The 20,875-nt window shown below is 39.4% G+C and overlaps 2 protein-coding genes across 12 annotated transcripts in view; both read right to left on the reverse strand.

Annotated features, from left to right (window-relative positions):
- Positions 1-787, reverse strand: part of NEXN (nexilin F-actin binding protein) — a 23,703-nt gene extending 22,916 nt beyond the window's left edge. For 4 of the 9 annotated variants that reach the window (XM_041483227.1, XM_041483219.1, XM_041483229.1 and 1 more), the window contains exon 1: positions 193-388. The gene's annotated coding sequence lies outside the window, so the exon portion shown is untranslated. Of the gene's footprint in view, positions 1-192; positions 389-751 lie in introns of those variants that run through there. The other 5 variants (XM_041483228.1, XM_041483226.1, XM_041483224.1 and 2 more) reach the window with 2 other exon arrangements.
- A 1,033-nt stretch (positions 788-1,820) lies between these two features.
- MIGA1 (mitoguardin 1) overlaps positions 1,821-20,875 on the reverse strand; it is a 35,457-nt gene continuing 16,402 nt past the window's right edge. For all 3 annotated transcript variants that reach the window (XM_041483615.1, XM_041483616.1, XM_041483614.1), the window contains exons 8-16: positions 15,112-15,212; positions 8,229-8,347; positions 7,974-8,046; positions 7,552-7,638; positions 7,328-7,426; positions 6,877-7,011; positions 6,072-6,125; positions 5,372-5,488; positions 1,821-5,067 (exon numbers count right to left, since the gene is read on the reverse strand). In XM_041483615.1, coding sequence (XP_041339549.1) covers positions 4,849-5,067; positions 5,372-5,488; positions 6,072-6,125; positions 6,877-7,011; positions 7,328-7,426; positions 7,552-7,638; positions 7,974-8,046; positions 8,229-8,347; positions 15,112-15,212 — 1,004 coding nt within the window. In that variant the 3' untranslated portion in view covers positions 1,821-4,848. The remainder of the gene's footprint in view (positions 5,068-5,371; positions 5,489-6,071; positions 6,126-6,876; positions 7,012-7,327; positions 7,427-7,551; positions 7,639-7,973; positions 8,047-8,228; positions 8,348-15,111; positions 15,213-20,875) is intronic.

Genomic DNA, 20,875 nt, shown 5'->3' on the forward strand with positions numbered 1-20,875 from the left:
GCCCGGCAGCCCCGCGGGCTGTGCTCGGACCGGCCGCCGGCGGAGCGGAGCGGGGCGGCTCTTGGCGGCGAGAGGAGACGGGCAGCGGGCCGGGCGGGCAGCCCCAGTCCCGCCGCACGCCGGGACGGCTCGGAGGGGAGCGGGGCGGGGGCCGAGCCGCGCTGTGCCCTGAGGCGGCGGAGCCGCTCTTACCTGTGCGCTGCCCGCGCTGCGGCTCGGGGCGCTCCGGAGCGGGCGGGCTGCGCTGCCGAGCGCCCCTTGGCTGCGGCCGCCGCTCCGCCGCTGCAACTTTCCATAAAAGTCGCGACGCGCGCCCGGCGCCCGCATTCCAGGCGAGCCCCGCGCCGCGGCAGCTGGCCCGGCCCGGCCCGGCTCGTCCCCGGCCCTGCGGCTCGGCGCGCCCGGCCCCTCGCTGGCGGCGCGGGGGGCGCAGCCAGCCAGCCCCCCTCCCCGCAGGCAGCAGCCCGGCCAACAGGCTAATTTTGGGCTGGAAGCAGCACCGAGCTATAAATAACCGGGGCGGCGAGGCCGCCGCTCAGCTGCGCGTCCCTGGCCGCGCCGGCCCTGCCGCAGGGCAGCGGGGCGAGCGGGGGCTCCGCGGGCCGGGCCGGCGGGACGCACCGGCACCCACCGCCCGCAGCCTCCGCCGCCGCCCGCCTTCGCCCTGCCCGCGCTGGTCCCGAGCACCGCGGCTTTTCCCGGCCCGGACCGGCGCTCCCCGGCCCGGTGCCGGCGGGTCAGCCCCACTCACCGCCACCGCCGCAGCCCCGGCCCCGCACGCAGGGAGCGCTCCGCTGCGCCGGCCCGCGGGGTTTTATACCTACGGCGGTCCACGGGCCGGTTAATGGCACATGGAGAGCGATCAACTAATAATAGTAATGTGACAGTTCGCTGATGGAGCGGGCAGGAATCTCCCTAGTGCCAGGCTGCGAGAGGCAGAGCGCGGTGGCTCAAAGCAGCGCCTGTCGCTGGGAACTTCACAAAGCAGAGGCAGAAACGTGATTTTGTTACATCTGAACACATTCCTTTTCCTGCTTGAAGATGACTGTTTTCCTACGTGTTCAGTTGCAAGGTTTCCAGTGCAGAACTTTCTTCTTCCTATCTCCCTTGTATTGTGTCTGCCGGACTGGAGCCTAATTTCAGCTGGGTTATCAGCATTAGGATAATAACCACATGACCCTAGGCTGTGCAGATCCGAACAACGGCCATCAAAGCTAAAACACAGAAGGCGTTTGCCTTTAGAAGGACACAGCAGGCACTGTCACCCAGTGCCACCCTCGCACTGAAGCCCAGGAGCGGCGTCGGGGCTTCTGACCGCCAGGGACCCACCCGCTTTCAGCACATGAACACACAAACGTGCAACACATAAAACAAATCTGGGCAGACCAAAGCACGGACACATGGCCCGTCTACAGCAGTAGGGGTCAGACTCCTTATGTCCTCTATTTCATTATTTGTATTACTCCATAAAGGAGGTCTTAATCCACAACTGGAACTCAGCACTGCAGTTTGGCTTGGAAACCAGCCTGAAAAAATTTGTCTCCTAAAACCAAGTAGAGAGACAACAGCTTGGCTGTTACAATGTAACAGCTGTATACAATGAAACTGGACAGCCCAAAAGCTGCTCCCATTCAATATTTTTTAAATTTATATAGTAAATTTTGAAACAGCGGTTCTTTGTTGATTTCAGGCAGAAAACTCAAATTTCAGGATTACTAACTGGTTTCAAAATTCCTCCCATATTAAATGATTTTGCATTAGATTTCAAAAACTAATTCAAGTTCAAATTCAAGTTTCAGATGCAGTTATATGAGCAACAGTTGTTTCACTGAAATATTTTATTTTATATACACAGCTGCAGTTCATTTAGGCAATAGAAAGGTCACAAATACTCTTACTGACACTTGACTTGACACATTTACTTTGATAGAAACCAAACACTACAAAAAGGAAGAATAATAATAATTAAGAACACATTTAAAGTAAAATTATTATCACAACTAAATTACAAATGATATAAATATTTGATTCCTTATAATCCCTATGCATTCAGCATTTCTAATCTTAGGAGTACCATTATGGCAGAAGAGGATGGCTTTTAAATTTAGTTTGTTCTTATTAGGATGGAAAGTATCATTCAAAACTACCTAAATTCAGGCACTATAAACTAAATTCTGAGTCTGATTATGAATTAACTAGAGTAGAACTATCATGCTGTCACTGCTGTGGTGCAGCTCTGGCACTTGTTTGCAGAGATGGTGCACTCCTGAATTCTTAAGCCACACGGCTGGTTATCAACAAATGTTGTGTCCAGCTCAAGGGGCAGGCTGTAAGAGAACTGATTGCAGTTCTGTGCTGCAAGGAGAGAGCTTTAACCCATTTAAAATGGCATTTCTCTCTGGAGTTAGCTACACACTCAGAATAGATGGATGCTTTTTAGAAAAAGGTTGAAAAAGACTCAGAGGAGATCAAAGGCCTTCCCACCTGTACCTGACATCTCCCTGTCTCCCTATTCCCTTCTTTTTTTGGTTTCTTTACCGCTTCTCAATCAAGTGTTTGTTGGTGGCATCTTATAACAACCAGATCCTGTATTTCTTATTTTGGATGAGAAATACATCGGTTCAATTTCCAGCCCAACTCTGTGGACTTCTGAGAGCTCTGTGAGTGTTTGGATGTGCTCCTGTTTGAAAGGGACACTAATGCTGAAGTCAGATATTATGAAGTTCTCCCCATTTTCTAAATAGTTTGGTGTTTTATTAGACTTTTCTTATTCTTGTGTTTAAAACAATCCTTGTGTTTTTGACAGAAGACCAAGTTTCCAGGTTTAATTTTTTCCAAGTGTCTGGAAACATTTATAATCTCATCTGCAACTCTGTTTCTTCAAGAGCTTTTTATAAATATCAAAATCTCAATTACCTTTAATTCAGTGAAAAAGTGCATTTCTATTTGTTTGTGATGTATGTTAAGGTGCAATTTTCTTCATGCCATTTTATTAGACCAGACAAACCACAGCAGACACTCTGTTCTGTTACCTGCAGGTCATACATTTGCTCTAGAATATGCAGAACACTCACTGTTCCTTCTATTTCCAGCTATTCCTATAGATTCTGAACCCAACAAGACACCTTTATTGTTAAATATAATTTCTTTCATAACTTGCAAAAAGCTGCCAAAATACACATAGCTTAAGCATATTTATCTTCTCAAAACTTAAGTGAGGTGGGTGAAGAAAAACTTCACATGCCTGTATTGAAGACACATTGCAGAGAAAAAAAAATACAGCAAGGAGGATGGTGCCAAGCTCAGCAAGTTAAACGGTGGAAATAGGCCAAGAATAGCATTTGGAATTTCTGGTTTATTACATATAGAGAATACTCTTTTTTGTTAAATAAACTATAATCAGTTGGCATTTCACACAAGTAATATGACACATTTTCATCACTTTTTGTATTTATCAAGTGAGTACAACAAAAGAGCAAAATGCTGGCTTCAGTAAAATCTATGAATTACACAGGCCCTCCTTTTGAACAGCATCCTTTTGGGTTGTGTTTGACAAGAAATTTGAAATGTTGCTAGTCAAAGTTTGTTTTGATATCCTAGAATTTAACAACATGCTTCTCAAGTATCTGAATATTTGGAATTACTCTGTATTTCTTGATGTGGGATAGATTCTTGTGGGCTGGCTTTGTGTAGCAGAGGCATGTAAGTGCAGTTTCAAAGACTAAACAAACCGTGAAGCATTGCTTCAGTTGAAAGAAATTCAAAGATTACAGCTCTTCATTATTTATCACCTCTGGAACAGGAAAAGCCATTGCTGCAAGGTGCCTCATGCCTTCTGAAGGTGCTGTGTTCCTATCTGAAGTTCAGGGTTCCATGGCCTGAGCCACAGCTTTACACTGCACAGACATGGCCACAATTGCATAAATCTCCACTTAAACAGACACCTGACTTCTCACAATGAAGGGAGGAAGACACAAATTATTAAATTATAAAACACTGCCTTCAATTCTGTTTCATAATTAATAAATCTTATAATACATACTTATTTAAAAATATATTTTGAAATGCTACATATGAACTGAGAATAACATTGGTTCATTTTCCACCATATTGAGTAGTAATGGTTTTAGAACAAGGAAGTATTAAATTAATTGGTGAAGCTAGCTTTTCAAATATAAAGAAATATTTTAAAATACCTAAGTGATGTTTAGATATTTTAAATCAAAATAAAGTAAAAATTGCATACTGGCAGTCATTCCTGCCCAAATGGTGCTTGCATTTCCTGCACTGCTCCATTACACTGTAGTACAAAATGGCTGCTTACACCCACACAAATGGAATTCTGGGGCAGGGGCAACATGTTCAGGTCTGTGCGTGTGATTGCTTTATTGCACGTGTCACATGAATCATTGACTGCAGACACCCCAGTCAAAACACCTTCTAGATCTAGACACCTAGTGATTTGGAGACTCTGCAACGAACATTTTGTACTATAAGCTTTTAAAGGAAACAACTCCATCAGCTTCACTTACGAATTATTTGTGCAAAAGTACAGTATTTCATAAATAAACTTTACCCGAATATTACAGAAAAAAGCTTTGGGATACATGAAATATAAATACAGCAACAGCTGAGCTGCAAAATTAATTTAGGTATATACAGTAATACACTCCCCAGTTCTTTTCACAGATGTACATTTAACCTCCCTGAGTCCTTTTCCATACTTAGCAACATGATGCATTCCCAGATGCTTGCTCAGTAACAGCCACAGCAGCTTCAGCACTAGAGAAAAGGGTGGAAAAGAGCACATCTGTGTGCACTCCCTGCCATTTGCCAGGGATTTTAAGCTTACTGTACTTTTGCCTCCAGGAGCCCACTGGTCAGGACAGGCCTGTGGCCACTGACACAGGCCCCGACGTGTCTCAGTGAGTCAGCCCCAAGATAGGCCAGCAGCAGCTCCGTGTGCCGGATCAGCAGCTGGGTGAGGTCTTCAGCCAGGCTCTCCATTGTTGAGTATCTCACCTTTTCAAAATCAAAAATGTCTTTGAGGAAGAAAAGCACTTGATCCTAGTGGGGAAAAAAACTTGTTTTCAGGTACAAGAAGGAAAAAAAGTCTGCAATGCTAACAGCTCTTTCTTTAACATGTTCCCTAAAAGCATCCAATTTTGGTGCTGAGATGGAAGTGTGCTAAAACAGCCTTGGTAAAACAGTTCCAGGCTTAAAGCATTCATATTAAAGTACTTACTTCTCATGGTTTCTTACTGTTAACCTTAATCTTAGGAAAATGCAAATGTATGCTAATAAAAAAAATCTTAATTTGTTTTAATCAGAAAGATTTAAAAAAAGTGGTAATTAAAAGGAAGTTGCAAACCTTGAAGAAGCAGCATAGATCATAGAGGGAATTTCTAGGGCCCAAAAAGCCCCAGGCCAAAACAGGGCTGATGTGTTCACATATAGCATAGAAATGTGCAAAAAATCCATCAGGCACCTAGTGATGGAAAAATTGTAGACAAAAGTTACACAGTAAATTTAGTATACAGCTCTATTATTTAGCATTAAGTCTCAATAAAAGCCCAACACTTCCCTCCTTGGTCTAATAAAATCCTCCAAAGGTAGGGAGCTGTGGCACAGAGAGGTCAGGTTGCAGAAGGGGCTGAGGGGAGGCTGCAGCAGAATTCCTGGTGCTGGTGAGGAACGTGGTGCTTCAGGCAGGTAACAGGGCAGGACTGGATGGGATTTGGCTGCGGGGTCATGCAGGGAGATGGGGCTGACAATCCCAGCACAAGCAGGTGAGATACAAGAATCATGACCTTGGTGTGCAGAACTTGGAGATCTGCATGTGGGGCAGGAAGTCAGACACCCCCACCAACTGGACCTAAACTAGGTTTGGGAAAACCTTTCAGTTAAGGCTTTTTGCTAAAAACAGGTATTAGGGCCCCAGGAGCTAAATTAACAAGTCTACAGGACTAAAGATTGATCACTCATTGATTTTGCCAAAGCTACAAAAAGAACTTCAAATTCTTAGGAGATGATCAATGCCTTTGTTCCATATAATTTGAGGGGCAACTTACCTTCATTTGCTGTCTTTTTTGCTTCAGTACTGACCAACAACTTGAAGCCACAGCCTAATTGTAAAAAGAAAAAATAAAGCAAACCCCAAATAATTTTCCATCTGAAGAACTCATCTGCAGAATACTGTATTTCTATATTCTATATTTCAGGGACATGTGTTTTCTTCAGTTTCAATCTTGTGATAACACAAAGTTTAAAACCATAAAACAGCAGCTGATATAAATAACAAGTTTATTATGTAGCGCATACTTGCTATTTCAGATCCATCTTTGCAACATTTTCGTTAGTTAAATTCAAATGTAATTTGGCATCCTTGACTGATTCTACAGCTACCATAGTTAGCAACACTCACTGGGTTTAAGTGAGGACCAGTCTTATATATTGAAGTGTGTGCTCAGACATGAGTAACTATTTTAGATATTAACTGTCATGTGAACACATTGAAATGTACTTTTTCACTTTAGCAAAAACATTCTTGCAATAACTTCAGATTCAGCTATGGAGCTTTGTCCAAATATGGACCTGTGCAATACAATATACCAACATCAGCACTGGGCTTTTTCCCCTCCTAGCCTCTGACTATCCTCATCTGACTCCCCTCAGTCAGAAGGACAAGTTTAAGTATTTTCTCCAATACATTCAATCATTTCTGTTTTGGGCCAACTTGTAACTTTTGAATTCCTATTATGAAAAACCTGATAATACAATCTTCTAAATTCTTTTGAGGAAGATCTCAGGTACATACCCAGTACATTGCAATGTACTACAGATCAATTAATATAATAATTACACATGAATACTTACAGTTTCTTTAAAAGAGGAATTTAACCAGCGGTTATTTACTACATTCTGTATAGATATTGGTGGATTTTCTAAATCTTCAAATGAATCCATTAATATGAAGTCCAGAACAACATCATAAAAATTCAGATTTTTCACCTATATTAAATGAGAACATGATCTAAGTAACCTACTTTCTCTTGCAGCAGTGGAATTCAGCATGCACCATATTGTAATGCTGTATTAACATGCAGATTTGCATTAGTTTTTAATGAATATTAAAAATACTTTGTCAGTAAAGGAGAAGGTAAAAAAAAGTGTGGTTTCTGGTACTAAACTGGTGAATGCCATTTCTCTAAATCAGCAATATAAACAATAAAGAGTTGCCTTTCCCACAGTTCTGAGCTGTAAAAAATTATTTTTAGATCCTATGGCATTAGTAAGGGTAAAAGCACTTTTCAGAAATGCAACTCACTCCTCTAGCAGCAAGTTCCATTTCGGTATTATCCCAGTGATCTGTTTGCTCCAAAAAATGTATCATTTCATCAAAAACATCTTCAAATTTCTTTGGATTCTGTAAAGTAAAAGCAATGAGTATCAAGCAAATGTAAAAAGAGATATGGTTTATTTTCCCTGGACAGTGAATTCAGGTAGAAGTTACATAAATAACAAAAAAATTGGTAAAAAAAAGGTTTTTACCTTTCGTGCTTTCACAATTAAAGCAGACAAAATTTTTCTTCCACTTTCAGCAAGAAATATTCTGTTTGATGTTTCTGAAAGAATTATCTAGAAAAGGGTTCAGAAAATATAGACAGGTTCTTCAGAGGTTATACCAAATGACCTTAAACATTTCAATCAATTTTCATATAATTATCACCGCTAGTACAGTTAGCAAGTTCCTAATAAGCCTTGTGTGCAAAGGTTCCAAAGATAATCATAAAATCTGGACTCCTCTGCAAATACATTCTCATTTTAGAATGCTAAAAATGTAAAAGCAACAAGAAAATATTTAAATAGAGATTACACTATAAAAATACTTGTATAAAGAGTAACAGTGAATTTCAATGCCACGTACTTTAGTTTAGGCTTAACAAGACAAACAATCCCTCCTCACAGTTTACCTGAAAAGCTTGTCGAATACAATGAAGCTTAGCAAGGAAGTCACTGTCTCCTAGACATTCAAACATTTCAGTCCTACACAAAACAGAAAAGTTTTCAAAGACCGTTAAAAAAAAAGCAGCACAAGAATATCCGTCTAAGCCTAATTACTAGAAAAAACACCTAGTACAAGTAACCTAAAAAGTGATTTCCAGGTAGAATATTAAACTTTAATTCATGCTTTTCCTGGAAAAAATTAAATAGACATAAATCAATACCTTAACACCCGTGAATAAATTTTGCCTTCTTCTGCTAAGTGCATGGCTTCTTCATACAGAGGGCAGTGGCAAAGGGAGTCCAGACCATACGTGCTACGAATCTCTCTGTGCTCTGAAAGCTGAAAAAAAAATGTTTTGGAAGTTCACTAAAGAGCTTACTGATATAATTTTTGTGAAGATAAAACAAATTAAAGAAGTTTTCCTGATGTTCTACTGAAAGATGCATCCTTTTCTGCATCTGCTTAAAACAAAGGGGTACACAATCAACAAGTGAACAGAACGGATACACCAGGTCATAAGACTTAACTTTGTAACTCCAAAAATCTGAAAGCTACAGTTTCAAGTTTCAAAACTTTTTAATTAATAAAATAAAGGCAGCTTACTTTTGTATTTCATTTGCATAGTTAAATTTTTGAATTGTCTAGTTGAAATAAATCTAATGGGTCTCAAAGCTGTTAAAAGAAAATAATTGCCAGGACACAAAGTACAAAATGATCGCACCATTCAGTTCCTTAGGAAGCTGGAAATAGTAACATCCTTCCCCTGTTTTAGTTTCACAGTAAATAAGTCTCCCAGTTACCAAACATACTGTATAAACCAGGAGTATTTCAGTGTGTTATACTACAGGCTCCCTAAATGGTTTTCATTATTGGCAGTGTTAGTTCTATGATTAACATAGAAATAAACATGAACTTGTAGACATTTTTAAAGAAAGAAAAAACCAGACCTGTAAATCAAAGCACATAAATAATACAGAGAACTCCTGTTTACAGGGTATCATATTTAATCCACAAAACAATGTCTAGCTACAATTTCACTACAAAGATTACATAAAATTATTAATGATAAAAGAAAAAGATCTGATGTTTACACATCATTCAGTTTAGTTAATGACCAGAAAATTAATTATAGCTTTTATTTTTTTTCAATATCCTGCATGGGGCAAACAAACATGTATTTCTAGGCTATTAAAACTGAGCATAGAAACATCTTTAAAATTAATTCTCAAGGTAACTGAACTACATAAAAGATTAATCCCTATCTTAGAATGACTTTAGAAAACCATATTGAAGTATTACTTTATGTTAAACCTCCATTGAAATTTTCAAGTACATAAATGCTGAGCAGCTTTTCCTGCCACTAAGGCCATATAGCCAAGTATGATGAATTTCAGGCAAATCACCTTCTTCAGATATTTATGGAACTGAGTGTGACTGATTTAGGACTGGCGATTTCTACAGTTACATGCAGGTAACCCTTCACTGCTGCCAGCACCAGAGGTGATAACACCTTTACACATGGAGATGGCTGATCACTGCCTTTTAGCACAGGGACCGATACCTGGGAATTGGGTGAGGCCCTTGATTATATTTGGCTTTTTTAAAAAAGAAAACAACAATTCCTCTCATGCTAACAGATGAAATAAAATATCAGGTGAGAAAGGTCTAACTGTTCTTGCCATGAGAAGATGATTTTAATTACAGATTAATTCCAACATAGAATATTTGGAAAGGGAGAGCAAATTCCTCTACCACTGACTTCTCTTGGCATACAAAAAGTGAAGGGGAGAAAAAGCAAACAAACTGAAAACTAGAAACTAAATGTTTAACTAAAAAAGGTGATTCCAGACAAGCTGTGAAGTTGCACCATTAATGCTCCTGGAGTCATCACGGATTTTCTTTTGATGTTTTCTAGTATTTAAAAATATATTGCTATATCAGTATTTTATATGTAGACATATATATAGTATATAGATGTAACAATATACAGATGTAACATAGATTATTATGCTTGAAATGATCCTGCACCCAGTAGGGGCCATTCTTAGAGAGTAAATAAGGTGAAAGCTCGCTTATACATCCTGCTTAAAGTAAAATGCATTAGAGATGATTTGTAAAGATACATCCACAATTCTAATGTAGAAGAGTTCAGCTACTAGGAAAATTCACAAATTATATTCAATATTTAACAAGATTCAGAGCATACAACATTTTCTAGACAAGAACCTCCCAAGATGGCATCAAAAGAAAATGAATTCTTCATTGTAGAAGTCTCTGAGGACTTGCTACCTTTGAGAAAAAGGTGGGCAGAAGGGTTAGTTTTCAGTTAGATGGCTCACTGTAAGTACCTTGTATCAATTGGCAAGTGTTCATGATATTTACTCAGGTTTCTGCTTTTTATCTCTGTGTACCCCTAAGCACCACATAACTCTCCTCAACAGGGATTTGGTACTAATCACAAGTTACCAGAAAGATCCAGCATCCAACATCCTGGCATCACAGGCAAGCTGGACACTTGAAAGTTCCCAGAGTCCCTTCCTGTCCCTTCTGTAGTGACCACCTCTGTGCACAGCCACTGCCACTGTCACCCCTCTAGGGATGACAAGCAGCTATGTCACAGCTCCCAGCAGTGCTGGCAGTGGCCAGGAACACAGAGGCTTGTGATGGTGGATTGGATGTGCCAATCCCTAAGCGTCTGCTACTTCCTCAGTGTCAGGGGGGTACCTGGAGAAGAAAATGAAAATGCAGACAAAGAAGAGACAGAAGATGATTGACACCATAGCAGCAATCTCATCATGTAAGGCTTTACTTGTATCCATTCAAGGCTCAAGAAGGAGAGACCAGAGAAAGAGGTGATCACCACAAGGACATTTATGATGGCCTGCAGGGGATACCTAAGATCATTATGTTAAAATAACACATACATCTTCAAAACTCCAAAGCTTGTAGTTCTAACTAAGCTTGTGGAGTCTAGTTAGCACAGCCTGCCATGCTGCAGAGCAGCCTCTGAAAATCACAACATGGACACTGTTCAGATGCTAATCAGTTTTCTCTGGACAGTTCAGCTTTGGGGCAGTATCTGCAGTAAAGAGATGCTGAAATCATTGCTCTAAAGCATCAAACCTTTGCCACTTGCAATCGTTTTTAGGTCTGGGATGCTCTGACTGCTTTGGTTTAAGGAACAGGCTTGGTACTTTCATTTGCCATGCACAAGTTGTTTCTTAATAAATAGAAAAAATTCTCAGCTGTGCATCAAGACCTTGTTGACTACTAAAATAACCACCTACATGAATGTAACAAAAATAAACAATGCTAGACCTTTCAGGAATTCTTGCTTGCTTCCTCTAATAGAGAGGTCACTTAACTGGCACATTCTGCATTCCTTACATTCTGAGAAATTATGTTTATCCTATATTAAAAAAGCTGATTATGATCTCTTTAAAATGCAAAGACATTCAGAAAGAAATAAGAAAAGATTTCCTTAAAAAAAGTAAGTAGCTGCAGGATGAAAGTTAAACATGTTTGGGGAGTTGGAAGATGTGATGGTGATTAGTAAATAAAACCTTTGAGATGGCATTTTAATAAATTGAAATGATGAAGTGGTGTGTTTCACCTAAGGTCTGGAAGAAAACAGGAAGGCTGCTACTGATAAAAAGCAGCAAAGGCTTTATTCACAAGTCTGAAAAATCTCCCAAGCTTTGGTCTAAGTTAACATTTTAACAAGGAAAGCAAAGTTTATTTGATGATAGACCTACAGCTTCAGTACTAGTCTAAACACAAAAATAAGACATGATAAATGCATGTGCACTGACAACGAAGAAGCGCAACACAGCTCACTGTCAGCGAGAGCAGGAAAGAGGTTCTGTTAGGAAGATGGAAAAGAAGCCAGGAAAGAGAGGGCAGAGGCCTTTATCTGGCACACTCACTGCTGCACTGTTGCCAAAGGTGGCAGCTATTTTGATCACAGTGGATGGGAAAGCAAGACTGTGAAAAGCATTCTAACCCTCATCAACACAAGCTGAAGGCAGCCAGGCTCACATGGGGAAGAAAATACCACTATTTATGACAGTAGTAGTATTAATAACTTAATTAGGGCAAATAGTCATGCTTACCACCCTTTCTGCAATGCTTTTAGAGCCTGTGTTTAAGAATAGAAGCCTGTCTGGTCATGGGGATGGCAACTGTGTCTAAATTGTCTTTATAAGGATTCAGGCACCTGTGTATATTGTAGGTGCCAGACAAGCACAACTCTGTATGAGAAGTCATCAAATGAGTGATCCTCAGCACCCTCTGGATCACCAGCCATAGCCATAAATGAAGTTTTGGCTCACCCTCCTGCTATCCTGTAGAGCTTATCAAAAGGGCTCGTGATGCAAACCTTGCCAAACTGTCAAAGTTTTGTACAGCTCTTTCCTATATTTTGTTCTAATATAACACAGCATGACATTCTTGTTGCCTCCTAAGCAGTATCCCTATCAATTTCCATTCAAGCATCTATCTCTGTCTTGTTTTATGAATGTTCTCTCTCCTGCGGGCAGGGAGCTAAATTTGACCTGACTGTGTCAGCACTGAAACATGAACACAGTTTCCAGTCTCCAAAATCAGAGTCACACAAAATACTTAGTCCTGCTCCTTGGGACAGGATACAGCGTAGAAGGAAGCCAAGGAACTGTCAACACACAGCTTGCAGTGTGATGAGGCCACAAAAAATGGTGCCACATTCTAATTTCCTGGTAGGTGAAATTATTAATTCCAGTAGAGCATAATCACAGAGCAGCATGAACACACATATGAATTTCTGATTTAAAATTTTTGCTAAACATTTCAATCAGGACATGGAGTTTAGGACAGTTACTAATACTGTAACTGCAATCAGGGAGCTTATGATGAAGGAAATGCCTTATTTGGCCCTTAGGTGAGACAAATCCAAAGCTGGAAAAGCCTCAGACCTCTTAACCTAAATTAAAACATTCCACTGTTTCCCCAGTACAAGAAAAAAAAAAGTAAGAAGTAGATAAGCAAGAGGAAGCTACTTATCATCATGTCTCGAATAAAGGAATCTGGTATGTCAGTTGTAATCCTGTTAAATCAAAGCAATTACTGCTCTCTACTAACAGCTGAATACAGTGGCAAGTCCTTACTGCTCCTTCTCATTGCCATAAGCATTTCCCTGCCACACACCCTCCTGAGGATGGACAAAATATTAAATCAAGCTAACAGTGGTTTTGTACCAGAACACCAATTCACACCTTTCTTTTCCCTGCACCACACAATGATGCCCTGTAGCTACAACTCCAGAGCTAACTGTAGTTTAACCCAGAACATCGACGGTGCTCTGGCTCAAACACCGAACTGCAAGTTGTTCATGTTCTATTAATCTTCAGGACTTTTGTCACCTAAGAATTTCACTAGATTCTTCAATAAAATCTGAGAAAAGAGAATTTGTTCTATTGGCAAAGGCTAGAACAGCTGGAAAGGATGAGAAAAATCTTCATAATTTTGTCCTGGAAGAACAAGTTGACACAAGTGGCTTTGATGTATCAAAATATGGAGAATATTTTCAGGATACTTAAAGACAAATATATGTCCAATTTTGATTCCAATGTATTTTTGCAGATACTGGGACAATATAACTTCAGGAGAAGATGATGATTCCACTGAGGTGATACATCCTGAGGTTTCTGTTTGCTTGGTTGATTGGTTGGTTTTGCCTTTCTTTTAAGCCAAGCAGCACCAATGAGCATAAGGGGTTGTTCCCATCTTCATTATGAAAGTTCATGGGAAAAAAACCCCAAAAAACAAAGCAGATACCAAATATACAAACTATAATGGTTTATAGCTTCTCTCATGAGCTGGTAGGGGTGAAGCAAGCTTGAATTGTGGTCTTGTCCAAATTACAGCAAAGAGTAACCAGTCTCTATGGATACAATCCTCGTTAGGAATGGATGCTAGGCACCACAACTTAATGTGAGTTACTAAATCAAGGGAATCACAATTTAATGTGAATTACTAAATCAAGGTAACTGTTATGGAAAAAACAAACCCTATAATAGACAGTCAAAACAATTGCAAAGAATGTGTGTGCAATTCTCTCTTTTTGCAACTGACTTCAGTAGCTTAGTTATGGTGCATATATGAGAGCAGTATCTACCACAAAATGGATCTATTGAGGCCAACTGCCTCTATTGTTTTTTGGAGAAGAGTGCTATTCAAGATCACTCCAGCTCCACAGAGACTACAGAAGGAGATATTCCTCATTCAAGTAAGTGTGTCACTGCTCATGAGTCTCTTTCAAACACTCCAAGGGAGCTGTATCAGACTCCAGCTAACAGGCTGTTACCCAGAGATTATTACGTGTCCTTTGTGCTCTTATCCCAGAGGATTAGAGCGAGTTAGATGAAGTTATTGTTGCTAAGGAAGCTTCCCAGTGTGGCCAGTCAGGAGGCTTCCTGGCAGCACCACTGCACCTCCAGGGACTGTCACTGCCAGCCCAGGTCCCTTCCCTGGTGGCTGCAGGCAGCTGTGGGGTCCCTGCACACCCACACAGCCAGACAAGCTCCCCCAGCAGCTCAGCCCGGGGCTCCAGAGCAGTCTCAGACCTCTGGTTCCTGCTAAGTCATTTCATCATGGTGCAGAGTAACAGCTCTACCTGGTGCCTTCATATTGTGCAAGGAACGTGCTAAAACATACAGCTGTCAATGTCTTGTAATTTCCTCTCAAAAAAAAAACCCTCCAGGTCTAAACAATACAAAGCCTTCTTCATACATCTTTATAGTATGGTAAAGCAATAGGAAAAAAGAACAGGAAAATATAAATCATGGTGAAAGGAACTACTGTAGCCTCAGCTGACTGCTTCTTCACTCGTGAAAATTCGATCTATTTTTCAAAAGCAACTTCTGTTTAGGAGGATTTGGGAATGCATTATGCCAGTACACAAAAAACCCCAAAACAACTGGGTCCAATGAAGACTGGAAAAGCTCCCTTTTCCTCCATAAGAGAAATATATTTTTACTTACAATGATTAGCAAAAAATAAGGATTCTTCTGCTCACTGTTGAAATAGATCAATAAATCTTTAAAAAAAGCAATCTTTAAAAGCCTTACCTCAGCTGTGGAAACAAAGGAATCCGTGGATGCAATGCTTAATGTATCTCGAAGGCAGAAATCATCCGCATTATCCTTTACAGTAATGTCTGTATTTTTATCTTTAAAATAAAAAAAACCAGTTTATTAGACAATCAGAAAATTCCATTTCACTCTTGAAAATGTGTTTCAAGTGTACTTTAACACAGTATTTGATTTGGAAGGCACATTATACTACTGTAAGAGTAATTCTCTTATGACCCACTAACATATATAAATGTGACTGTGTTTTTCTGCCTTTAAAGTGGATTTTCAAGTATCATCCACAATGAAATGGAAGAAGACAAAAAGACTTGGCCAAGGTATTGGCCTTTCTTTTATAGACTTCTGATGATCTCTCTATCTTATGATATTACTTTGCTATATTGATCTAGGTCCACAGTTAAGTTTTTGACTTGGCTGTTATGTAACAAACTGCTCCATGTCCTAGCCATCACTTTTATTTTTTAAATGAAAGTCCATTAATAAAAAAAAACACCACCACATTTTTGTTTCACTTGAATTTGTTTCACTTTCTACTTTTCATGCCTTTTTTCACTTGATGGTTCTTTCAGAGAGCAAGTGAAGCTTTAATCTTCACTGCATCCTCTTCCCTCAAAAAGCTTCTTCATTGAAATAACATCCAGAAGCATTTCCTACAGTACAAGAATTCTTAGCACCTTTATAACAACTGATATTTTTTCTTAAAATCATCTGCAATACAGTTTCTCTCAGTTCTGCTTTACTTTATTCTCAGATTTCAACTCTTGCACTTCTGGGATGGTTTCATTTTCACCGTACAGAAACACTTTGACAGAAGGATTAAATTCCTAAGTCGGTAAGGCAGACTTTGGCTTGAAGTGACCCATCCTACATTCCCAGTAGAGCAGATGCATTTATTTTGGGTTACTTTACCTTCAGACATTACACATGTGTTCCTAAAAGCCTGTTTTATCTCCAAGAGTCAGCAGCAACCAGCTACCCAATGTCATCCAGCCTTGTTGCTAAGGCAATACTTCACTAAAAACTCCATTACACAGCGGAGTGGCCAAACGCCAATTTACTGGGATGGTTTACTCATCACTTGAAATGCTAAAAGCCACATTACTTAACTATTACTTTGGTGGTTGTTATGGTTTTATTAGTTAGGGACTTGGAATGACAGCTCAAAAACTGCACAGAACAAATATGTGTCTTTGGGAATATTCATTGAGGGAAAAAATTATTCAGAGTTTGGACCAAGATTTTACTAGAGCAAGTTAGGCAAATTGCAATCACGACTTCACCACTATTCACATGAAGTCTGATTTTTTTCAGCTCATTCTTACTAGCTCTTTCTTTTGACCTCTTAAAACCGAGAGGAAAAGTACTGCAGCTTCCAAGCTGGTCGAGAAACAATCACATACTGAAATCTGAAATGCTGGAACATAAAACCAAACTGTGGTTTGTAAAGCATTAGCTTGAGGTCTGTTTAGAGTACATGGGTAACATGATGTTTCTTTCTTATTTCTAACTCATGATTTACATTAATTCTCTTCTAATATTACATTAGATGATTTTCTAATATCACTTTTTCACAAAAAAAGTTTGCTGAAATTGCAATAATTCTGTTAAACCCAGAGTAGTACAGGCATCTATAGCCTGGCTGCAGATTTTTTGGCTCTCCATTTTTCAACCTCTCCTTCTGCCTAAGTAGCTTTTACTGTTATATGTGAGTTTATAGCTCAATAACAAGAACATATCCCCAGAATTATTCTAAATAATTTAACTCTGGGTTATGTGGTTGATTACATATAAATGGGAATAATGCTGTTTAACTAAAATGTATTCCATATACATTTAAAAAAAACAAATTGTGTCAATGAAGGAATCGCAGCCCAGAACAACACAGAATCAGGGGTTCTTCCATAGATCTTGCATTGAGCCTGTTACAGACTACATGAAGCTCTAGAGTTAATAAAATTTTGACATAATCTATCTTTGTTGAAAAAGTCATGCTTCCAAGTTTTCTAATATGGCTTAAATCTATCATCAAGCCAGTTTTTAACATGTTAATTAGTTGAATATGGAGTATGTTTTCACTCAAAAAAAAAAATTCACTGCTACAGAAAAAGACACAAAATTTGCATTTTATGAGGAAGAAAAAGATTAAAAATAAGGTTGGAAATGCTGAGCGAAATAATACCTTTGGCAAGTGATATGTGCACACAAAGCACAGCCTCCCTAAAGAAAACAAAACAGCCTTGTCAGCTATTTCTGACTTTCAGGCCACCACCACCCTAATACCCTAAAACATCCTTAGCCAAGCAGGTGCTTATCAATACCCACGCTGTGAAGAGAGCACGCTATTATGAAAATTCACCAAGGAATTTCACTAGGGTGAAAACTGAGTTACAGCTGGAGTACATACCATGCAAGTACCAGCAGAACATTCTTAGACAGAAGAACATGAAAAAAAAAGAGACAGTGGCACAAAGAGACTCCTGGAATGAACAGCTGCAAGAGGAACCCACCCACCAGTGCCTGCAACTGCTCACACACTCATCCCTAGTTCTTATGGACTCTAATAACTTCAGGAGGGGCATACTAGCAAGTATGTGAGCTTCAAATGTACTTTGCTTATTTGAGGAGCCAAGGAGTTATTTTGGGTTCACTTATATTTGTAAAGTGGATGAAGCAGAGTTTCAGATGTTACAATCATGGCTCTTGACTGTAGTGCCTTAAAATGTATCTGTGGTCCATAAATTAGATTAAGGTATTAAAAAAGTGGAACAATATGGAGGACTGCTAAAGCTTGTGAAATTACTCCTAGCTTTATAAGGTTTTGCAAACAATTATCTATTTAAAACTAAACAAGATTTAAAAAAAGAGACCAGAACCAAGCTATTTTCATATCTATTTACTAAGTACTAATCTAGAATAATTATTTGTCATTGTTCTGGTAGGTTTTCACAGTAAGACAGAGCACAAAGTTAACCCCCTAAAATCTCAGAGCAAAATCTGACCTTCATAACTGCATAGAAATTAGCTTTTTAGTATTCAACTGGGAAGCATTCACCTTCACATCATGTTTTAAAACTCTGAAAACCATTTCCATGTTATCTTCCTGCCAACCCTGAATGAAACATGGCAGGAGTTCACAAGTGAGTTTGGCACTTAGCTGACACATTTAAAAAAGGAAAGCACTTACCCACTAGGAAAGAACTCACTGGGAGTTACAGATTTTAGTTCTAAGTACCATCATTAAAGTCATGGTTCCCTATTCTGCCCAGCCCTCCCACTTCAGTGGAAAATCAATGCAGTTAAAACATCACAAGCAGGAAAGCAGAAAGAGAAAGCAGAAACTTTATAGACTCAGAAGAGGAAAAACCCTTGCAAAGGAATCCACTTATGAAAAGTCATGGTACCCTCAGAGCAGCAGGGGCCCAGTGTTCTGCCAGCCCACGTTGTGTCCTCAGACCCCTTCAATGTGTGGCTTCCTGTCCAGTGAAAGGAATTACAATAATCCAGTTCAGACAGCACAGCAGCATGAATCAACACAGTTCAGTTTCATGAGAGAATGTGCCACAGTCTTCTAGCTAGTCACAAGTGGCACAGTGGTTTGTCACCCCTTGCTGAAACATCCAAAAGCAGCTTTATTTACATTTATAAATACTCATAATTCTGAGAGTGCTGATCATCACTTCTACCAAGTAGCTGCTAAAGCATTACATGAAGTCTTACAGGATGCACCCAGAAAACAGTGAATTTTACATCGTGTCATATTTATAAAAAGAAAACAATCCCAGCCTTCAGGTGCTCCCTTTTGATGACTGGGTCAGGTTAAAAAAAGCAAGCCAAGAATGGAGCAGGGTACCCACACTGTGTATTATGTGTTTACATTCTCCAGTAACACAAATATCTGGGGGAGCTGGAGGCACCTCATCTAACCACATAAAACCGAAGCTGTTAGTGACTTCAGCATGAACATGTATTTCAGATCAGGGTATTTTAAAATATCTCCCCAAATCTTGTACTCTACCAGTCCATCAGCATGTATCATGGGTTCAGCATGTCTCATGGTTCTTTGTTGCAACTGCTCTGAGGCAAACTGTGAAGTGACAGAGTGCTTTAGGAAACAAAGCAACAGTCCTTCCACGCCCACCAACCCACAGAAGATGCTCCAGCCTGGCTCTCAGGGGTGCTCACACCTCCAGCAGGGCCCTCTTCAAACTCTGAGCTTCTGCTCACCAATGTGAGACCAGGAACTCAGCAACCAAAGCTGTCTAGTGGGGAAGAAGAACTGGGGAAAACAGCACAGGACAGCACCAGATAATTGGTGTTTGCAACTTCACCTTCCTCCTAGTACTCACAAACCTTTGTCAAGGTAAGCTGTGGCTGAGCTTACTGCTGAGCCTTCAAACGACACCCTTAACAGAAACCTCAGTAGTTTTCATGCAGGGAATAATCCTCTGCTTATGTGTGAATACAGAGTCAAATCTTACTTCCTTGGAAAAAGTTGACTCAACAGAGCTTTCATAATTGTTTCCAAGCACAACTATAATATTCAGGGTTCACATAAAAGCCTTCTACTTAAAACAACTCATACAGGTATAAAAAGGACCATTTTCCAAGACACTGAGTTCTCACCTAATTATCATTAAGCAAAACCCAAGATGTTGTTCAGTCACTGTGTTCTGTATTACTTTGATGTTATTCTTAAGACACAAGTAGTACAACTGACTAAAAGATGAATTAAAACCATGTGTATAGATGACAGTAATATATTCTTCATAAGCAGAGAATGCTTATAAAATTTTAATAGTACAATCCATTCAGTTTACACACAAAAGCAATAAAATCCACCTGAAAACTGTGATGTACTGGTTGCAATACTTGTCATCTGGAAAAAGATGCAATTTGCCTAAGATATTTTCATAATCTTCAAGAGATTTTCCAAGTATTTTGGAAAGAAAGAACAACAATTTCTGTGATGTTGATAATAGTTTGACTATTTTCAGACATTCAAGATGCTGACTTTGTCCATAAAGTTATATTATCTGCAGAATACCACATTTAGTGGTGAATAAAACAAAACAACATGGCTACTGCTCTTATATCCTATTGCTCTCATCTTGCAAAAGTAAATAAACAGCACAAAATTACATGAGTAATCATTTTAGTCTCTCCATGTAAAAATCAAGTGTACCTGAGAAAGAAATGCAAGTTCAATTTATTTCCCATAATCCATGCACACAGGTACATCAAATTACAGAAAAGTATTAGGGAATACTATATAAATTTGATATTTTGGAATGGTGATAAATGAAATTATTCTTTCAAGATTTAAATCTGCTAAAGAATTCTTCCATAAATTTGATAACAGAGTTGGAATATTTTCTAATAGTTGTTATTTTTTTAAAGCAAATAAAATACCAAAGGCTAAAAATATAATTTTATTATAGAGATTATGACCTGTGAAAGCTGTGTCTGAATCATCATAGCAGGATTTATTGTAAAACCAACATTTCAAAATGGAAAGACCTCATCATGAGAACTCTACGATCTCAAGGAAGAGATGAAGTAAACACATGTGGTGCTATATTGCTGAAATCTGAATTTTAAGAAAACAAAGCAGCATCTGATATGTATTTTATACACTGAATTAACACATCATGTGTGCTGACAGCTGAGTAATCAGCTTAGTAAATACAAAATAGATGTATGCATGTGTTCACCTCTCTGACTCTCTGCTTTACAGACATAT

The sequence above is a fragment of the Pyrgilauda ruficollis genome, unplaced genomic scaffold, assembly GCF_017590135.1.
Source record: "Pyrgilauda ruficollis isolate IOZ18807 unplaced genomic scaffold, ASM1759013v1 scaffold6, whole genome shotgun sequence".
In the NCBI taxonomy this organism is placed as follows: Eukaryota; Metazoa; Chordata; class Aves; order Passeriformes; family Passeridae; genus Pyrgilauda; species Pyrgilauda ruficollis.